This window comes from Rhagoletis zephyria, unplaced genomic scaffold (genome assembly GCF_001687245.7).
Source record: "Rhagoletis zephyria isolate East Lansing unplaced genomic scaffold, Rhagoletis_zephyria_1.1 Rzeph_scaffold_12202, whole genome shotgun sequence".
NCBI lineage: Eukaryota > Metazoa > Arthropoda > Insecta > Diptera > Tephritidae > Rhagoletis > Rhagoletis zephyria.
In genome coordinates, this window is record NW_016169276.1 from 9,247 (window position 1) to 17,717 (window position 8,471).

General features: G+C 34.0%; 1 protein-coding gene across 1 annotated transcript in view; it reads left to right on the forward strand.

The window, feature by feature from the left end:
* LOC108377508 (uncharacterized) overlaps positions 1-6,073 on the forward strand; it is a gene marked incomplete at its 3' end in the record, with an annotated part of 12,558 nt that extends 6,485 nt beyond the window's left edge. Inside the window, exons 2-5 of the mRNA XM_017633774.1 lie at positions 1,594-1,692; positions 3,589-3,827; positions 3,935-4,090; positions 5,984-6,073. Coding sequence (XP_017489263.1) covers positions 3,737-3,827; positions 3,935-4,090; positions 5,984-6,073 — 337 coding nt within the window. The remainder of the gene's footprint in view (positions 1-1,593; positions 1,693-3,588; positions 3,828-3,934; positions 4,091-5,983) is intronic.
* Between the last annotated feature and the right edge of the window lie 2,398 nt (positions 6,074-8,471).

Sequence of the window (8,471 nt, forward strand, 5' to 3'; positions counted from 1 at the left end):
AATTTTCCAATTTACTCCCAACCAACCAACTGCCTCTAAAGAAGTTTCACTTCAAAACATCTTTCGAGAAAACTGATTTACTCGAGCCAAAAAATATATTCGAGAAATTTAATTTCTCGAGTTCGTCTCGAATTCGATACGATGCCACCCTCGGTTTTTTTGTTGTTTATTGGGTTTCTATTACTGCAACAACTTCCACATTAAAATTATGCAACACAAGCTGCGATGCAGCTGCTAAGATGCATGCAATGCGAAACTTACGACACAAACTTCAAATGTGGTGCGGGATGTTAAAAACTGTGTTTGTCAATAAAAACAACAAAAACTATTACACAGCTAGCAGCATAACTTTCACATTCGTCTACCATCTACTGAGCGATGTGACTTGCAGACAACCGGTCTTTGAATTTACGTACACTTTTTGGTTTTTTATAAAATATTTCGAAATTGGAAAAAACCATGTACATCAAAAATATTATGACCTTTCATTCCATAAAGTTAGTTCCTTAAGTATAAATAAATATATAAAGTAAAGTGATGCAGTGCCTAAGGCCATAAAAAAGTAGTATAATGTCTAACATACATACATATCTTGAAAGTGGTCGCTTATGTTCAGATTATCTCCATCCAAAGTGGTTTCACACGATCAGCCCAATACTTAATACTCCCGGGGAGATCGTTCTCCGAGAATTTGTTTCCCCCAAAAAAGCAGTCCTCTAATAATTAATTCCCAGGGAGTAGCATTTTCCCGAACATTTGGGAGGAGGAAATTTGAATTTCGAAAAAGCTGTTTGACAAGTTTTTGACACCTCAACTCCGACCTTTAATATAAAAAATCGTCAGGGAATTTTTATTAATGATAGGAGGAAAGGAGAAAAAGAGAAAACTCCCAGGGAGTTTCTGTTCAGAATCGGCCTATAGATGCCACTTTTTAAATATGGAAAGGCAGCATACCGTGTAAACACGAATAAAACACAAAGCAGAGACAGGGTCATCTGTTGGGTTTATTTCGTTTTCAAAGAACGTAATTTTATATGCTATAAATTTAACAGACAGATACAAATATACTAACGACCAAGGTTAGAGCTACGACAAGCCCAAATCGGAGTAAATAACATGAAAAATCGCAGCAGAAAATAAAATTCTGTAATAGATTTTTATACATCGTTCGTTTACATACATATATTTAGATATACAAACATATATAATAAAAATACGAAAATTTAGTTAATTATTTTTAAAAAACTTATTTATGTCATAAATTAAAAATTACACATGCCTGCGAAATTTAACTGTATTTGCCCCTTCCGATAATTATGGACCTCTAGCAATACATCGGTGAAAACTGCATTCAAATCCATGCATTCGTTTTCGAGTGATGCGCGTGCAAACATACAGACAGACAGGCAGACAAATATTCTAAAAATGGTTGATAAAGACCCCCCACATACATTTTTCTTTAATATGTATAATGTACAGACATCGACCTGTTACAATTTTATTGCATATATGTACAGATTACTACAATAAATATGCATACATGTCTGTTGTTTTTACATAGTAAAAAGTATATTATTTAATTGTCCATTGCAGCAAAATCGGTGAAAGACGAATTTTTAGGAGGGGATCAAAAAACGAAAATAACTGCAATGTTTGTTCCGGCCAAATCAAACAAGTTGATGATTCCAACAGGTAAGCAATTGTGTGAGATTATTTCTTCTATATTTTTTTTTGTGGCAACTGCTAATTTGGTTTTGTGTGCCCCTTGCAACTACTAATTGAATGTACATATCGCTCGTTTGCTGGAAAACGTGAAAAAATTAAAAATCGGAGAAAACTGGTTTCAAATTATTTTTTCCATTTGGAAATCAAACAAAAATACATACAATAATTATAATCATAAAATTTAACTCGGAGGTTCCTTATCGCCTGTTAATAAATTGCCTCATGTAAATGCATCTTTAGCTTAGCATTAGAGTAGGCTAGTGTGCCAATAGCCCAGCCCGCAGAGAAACGTAAATTTTGGCGACAGTGCGGTCTCGTACAATTCGCCGTATCCGGAAACTTACAGAAACCGACCACAATTTTCGTTCATTTAGGTATCCAAAAACGTTCGACGCGTTCGAATAGATGAAAGCAATAATTGTATGTAAAAGGGTCAAGAAACAAATTGCCATTATTTCGCGTGTGTGTCCAAGGAATTTTGACATTTTTTATACCTCACAGCCTGTTGCCTCACTCTTTCCTCAAGAAATAATGGAACGGGCATATATTTCTGTTGCAAACCTGGGTTGCCTTGTGCTCTTTTTTCACAAAAAACTTTNAGAAAGCGTAGCAAATTTCTTAAGAACTGCGTACTGCCTCAAGAAAATTTCTTAGCCATTTCGTGTACGTCATTCTATATGGAGTTTTTGCTTTTCTTGAGAGCTGCATACTGGCATTTAAGCTGAACATTTGAAAGCATCTATACAACGGCAGTGACTGAAGGTGCAGAGGAGTTTGCCTGTTTGTTAGTTTTCAGAAGGTGCCGGGTTCGAATTCCGTCAGGCGCTTTCTTAATTTTTTATTTTATTTTTTTTTTCGAACCATGAAAAAGCATCTGCGAAGTGAGAAGAGCGTATCGAACTAAAATTTCAATCAGACGAATTTCAGAAAACAGCCAAAAGCGTATCCGTTTAAAAACAATTATCGGTACTTGTCTGTACATACATACGTTTCTGCCGCACACTTTAGTGGAAAAACGGATCGTCAAAGTATCCGAAAACGGAATCGGTAAGCGGACAAAAATCCGCATTTCATCCACTCTTTTTCATTTTTCGAATGCATTTCGGATCGGATTTGATTTGCATTGGAAAAAACTCGAAATTGTGTGCGTTACATAAAAAAATTTTTTTTTTGTTTCTAAAATCACGAATCAAATTTATTTTTTCGGCAAATCAGCGCTTAGCATTCCAATTTAGATATGGCTGTATTAGTAAAAAAAATTTAAAAAATCGGACAATAACCACGCCCACATCTCATATAACGGTAATTTAGAGAAATACAAAATCTTCGATAAATCAGTAAATATTAAAGCAAATTTATTCAAAATTGATGCTTGCAACAATTCTTTACCAAGAAATACGTTAAGGGTATGGGCGTGGCACCGCCCACTTATGATCACATATATGTATCTCGCTAACCGTTCTAGCAATTTGTACCAAGCAAAACGTTGAAAATTGTGGAAATCGGACTAAAATTACGGCCGCTTTTCATATAACGGTAAATTTCAGAAATGCTTGAAACTTCAATATTTCGAAATTTAAGGACGCTAATTTACTCAAAATTGATACACCCCGGCTTACCATCTAGCGGTAGCTTTCGGAAAGTTTAAAAAACATATATTTAATACTTGCGCCGGGTATTTAATGTTCGGCTCCACCCGAACTTAGACTTTCTTACTTGTTTGAGTTGTAATAGTGCTTTTAGTAAATGGCCGAAAGGCACACACAACTTGATATATTCCATTCCAAAAGCGACGGGCATAGACCTCTGCTAAATTTCATCTAGCCCTCTGATAACCTTTTAACTTTTTCTTATAATTTTAAGCTTTGTCACGTGTTACTTATGCAACAGAAGAATATGTCGTGGTGCGAATTGCTCGATTTGGTTGGCGAAATCGGGACAATGGGAATGCCAATTATGTAACTCCTCGAAGGAGTCGCTAGCACATACTCAGTCTTGGGTTGCCGAGCAAATGAGCTTCAATCATCAGAAGCTTGTTAGTCCTCTGAGAGCGCGAAGTGAAATTTACATACCGATTGGCGATTTTAATGAAAGTTCCATACGTAAGTATAGCAAAAAGCTACAAGCTTTTGTTTCCCGAACAAGTAAATAAAGCACACAAGCAAATATTGAAACTGTATATTTCTAATAGATTTTTACTTAATTGCAGATTTTGAAAGTGTTAGCCAAGTGGGTATGAATCTTGATGTCATCCCCGCCGAGCAAAAGCTTAAAATACGAGAGTATGTGGAGGAAGTGGTGGCCAAGCTGTTGGGTGGTTCACTGGATCAAATACGCGTCAATCAATTGTCGAAAAGTGAGACTTGTAAGTATATGCATGTATTGGAATTGGATTTTTTAGTTCACTTTAAAGATTAGTTCACTTATAGTGCGTTCAGCTCAATGAACTAGCTCTTCTGAGTCTTTGATCGTTCACCTAATTGAACTATAGTTCACCTAATTGAACTAGTTCGGTAGTAGGAACTGAGTTACAAAACAACAAAAATGCATGTTTTATAACACATATGTACATAATAGAATGCAATAACGACACAATCCAGTCGTCTTCATTCATTCGTCTTTCTCCAAAATCACGAAAGGATTTTTATAGAAATTCGGCAGTGTCTTCATTTAATTTTCTTTTATTCAATTTTGCCTTCGAAATGCGAGAAAATTGCGCATCGCTTTTACATCTGAAAGATAAAGTCTTTTGTTAAACAACAAATCTCAAAAACTCAACAAAAATACTTACTCTTTAACGCAAATTGCACTAAACGATGTAAAACATTGAAAATTAAATGAAATAAAATGTCTTTTTAGCGCGAATTCCGATTAGCTGTTTATTTATGCCCTTCCAACGATATGTGTTGTAAAATTACATTCCCATTTTTATTGGAGTGTTGCCACAGAAAGCTTTGGTTCACTTTAATGATCGAACTAATGAACTAGTTCAATTTAAAGATCTGGCTCTTCCGCTCTTTAGTTCAAAAGCTCCCCAAGCCTAGTATGTATGTATGTGATTACAGATTATCTGTATTTAGCATAATTTTAAGATATTTCATACACACACGTCACCGAACTCCGACATACTATACATATCTTTAGTAGGTATAGTTTAGAAAGGGCGTAACTCAACATCGTCGCTGAAATACAAAAAGCCCTAACTAAAAATGCAAAATTCACTTGATTGATTGATTATTGTGATAAGCAATAAAAAATTTTAATTAGTTCTGTTTTTTTTTTTTGCATTGAGCGACGATGTGAGATACGCGTTTCCATACCATACTTATACCATACTATGCCTGGTATTCATTACCCTCTGTCTTCAATTTTCACAAAAATCGACACTGATGATATAAGGTCTTGTTAGAAGCATTTACTATTGGATTACAAAGTTAAAATGTGGTCAGAGTTAAGTCCCAGATGGGTTCTAACATCAGGGAGTTGTTTTTGTGAAAAGTGTAGATAATTAGAGTATTCACACTTTCACATTTTTTTCGTTAACTATACATATATAAAAATATACTGGATTCTATATCATAAACCATATAAATCTATGTTCACAACTTTGTGCAAAATTTACGAAAATTTTACAAATTTCAAAAAAAAAAATTATCAAAATTTTAAACTTTTTATTCATAAAATCTACTTTTATATGAAATAAAATGCGCAAGACCCTCGAAAAAAGATTTCAAAAATCAACGGTATTTTCAGAATTTTATAACTTCCACTTTATTATCCCGAAATTGAATAGGCTACAAAACTGCATACCTAAGAAGTTTTTAAAAATTCTGAGAAAGCGAATAATTTTAATGGCATTTTTTTAAATTTGTTAAACTTTTTTGAATTGTGCACAAAGTTTTAAATTTTGACTTTCTGCTATATATTTATTAAATATTAAGGAAAAAAATTATTACGTAAAACATTGTGAATATTGTAAAAAAGAAAAGTGTGCCATTTACGTACATACAATGTATTTTATTGCTACGCCTACATGTTTTTAATTATTTGTTTTAATTTGGAAACGCTGAAAGTATCGCTTGAGAGACTTGCCATTGTATACTTTATATTTAGAAGAAAGTTGAATAAAATATTTTCATTTTATTTGTTCCCGAATAAATTACTTACTTCATGAACTACTCAACTCTAATACAAATGAGTTTTCTAATGTATCTCACCTCTCGTTTTAAATATTCACATATGGACATGGACCATACAGACTTACAGCTCTTTGAGCGATATCACTCAAAATTGAGTAACATTTTTATCAACTTGGAAAATGAGTTGAGCAATAAAGCTCTTAATGGAGGTGAGTTTGCTGGTAAAAGTTTTCCAAGAAGCTTTTTAAACCAGTTCTCTATTATAACTATTTAAAGCGTATTTCGAATTTTGATGCTTGCGATCGATTGAGGATGCTTCCAAAGTTATGCATTGCTCCAATGAATAATAGCATGCTTTCGTTAATTGTAAATTATTTAAATGTAGCTGATTTGCATGTAATTTACTCGTATTACACTTGCTGGCTGGCTGGCTGGCCGTATATGTAGCCATTAGGTGACACTTCGTATGGCTAAGTATTAATTATACGCCAAGGCACACCCTCTTTGCTGTGTGATAGGCTGGAATTATTTTGCGGAGTTTTGTTGTGGAAATTCAACTGGGATTTCATACCAAAAGACCTTCGTTGTATTATCGCTCGTATCTGCGAAATGATGAGGTGTTGCTGAACTAAATTAAATTTACTTGCTCTGCCATAAAATTAATAGAAAATAAGTAATAATAGTTGAATCTCAAATACATACATACTTATGTATTTCTAGTAAATTCAGTTAGAATACCACTCAAAACATTTAAAGTAAATCAACCCTTTAGCTCTTTGTGGAACGTTTGAACTATCACACATTTCATATATACATAGTGGCCATATTTACACACGTACATATGTAAATTAGACAATTTCTGCAGCAAGGAAAATGAATGGAAATTTTCCATTTGGACGTAATGTAGAAACATTCATCTTCGTTGCTTAAGCAGGGCAAACACGATTTGTATATTTGTACTGATTTGTACATTTGACAGTTACAGAGTGGGTTTGCTTGGACATTGAAAAATATTGGGCCTCTTGCATAAAAAATGAGCTTTCAGTACAAATTATTCAGCTTACGCTCACTCCATCAGTGAAAAAGTCGAGTCTGAGCTTAAGCTCACCTTTTATGCATGAGGCCCATTGTTTCAACTCCCCCTCTTAAAGAAAGTGTGAGGAAGTTTACTGAGGAGCTTTGCCCGCGCATTACATGGATAGCGAGGAGGAAAGCTGCCCACTAATATCATCGTATGTAAAAAATTAAATTAACTGTCTGACGAAAGCTAATGTTTCCATGATTCCTTGGAAACTGTACAGCATGCATGGAGGAATGTTTCCCTTTCCTAAAGGGATATGTCGGAACTAAATACTAATAAGGCATTCGCTCACTCAGTAATGGGGAAAAGATTGTCGTTTGTTAATTTCGGCTGGTTGTGGGAGATCGCGATTGAAGTTTGGAATGCAATTTCTCAAAAACGCAAAGTCCCAAGTCTCTAAAAATATTACTAGTTCACAAAATTCGTAAATTATTTAATTTTTAATGTTAATTATTAATTAGTTTTGAATTTATGAAGGATTTCCTTTAGTAAAATTTTGCCATAAGCGTCATTTGTCCACAATTTGGCAGCCACTTTGTATGAAATGCGAAAAATTGTGATCAAAATTTCTACTAAATTAACGACACTTTTTACTCAATATCTCGGAAACTAAAGGAGATATGCGAAGACTGATAACACCAATCGAAAGACCTTATGTAAAAATATATAACTGCATCTAGAACTAAAAATCGTCAAAATTGCGCTTACGACAATCTTTTCCCCAGGCGACGATGTGGGTTACTAACACCTTTGCGTTTATGTTTGCTTTTCGGTCACGCTGAGTTTGCCGGGTATACGCATGCGTACGTTTGACAGATAAGTAGAATATACAAGGTCTTATGACAGCAGCTAAGTTGAACCTACGTATGAAACGTATTTTGACTTCCATCCGAAAATTTCAAACGCACTCATATAAATATACATACATATACCTACATTCGCATGCTATAGAGGACCGCTTTTGCAGATACTTTCTCAGTTTTAAGATTTTAATATTAAATTTACATTGAATGAAAGGCTATTGCATAAATAAATATATGAAGGTAATACGTATATACCTTGAATTTCTTTCGACATTTGGTTTACTTTACAAAGGAAAGAACAAAAAACTCGAATCTAAAAATCTACGGGTACAAAAGCAAATAGCAAATGAGAAACATTTATTTCAAGAAATTGACTCTTGTAAAACTTTCAGAGGCAAAAGAAATTTAATAGAATTTTTCTCATCATTGTAAATGGATTCCGATGGCTTTTCGCATTTTTGTTGAGTCGATTTTTATTCTTTAAATTGATTAATTACTTGGTATAAGTGCAGAATACGTACATTTCTCTGATTAAAAATAAATTTATATTTCGATCGATAGAGGTGTTAGTCCTAATCATAACGGTATTACTGGCGTCATTGAAGGTCAAGGAATCAATTTCTCAATTTCTCTTAATTGGAATAACTAAAAAAAAGGAACAGTCCAGCGCCTTCGTCTCCGATACAGCCGCTATATTTAAACGTAGAATACGTGGTATGGTTA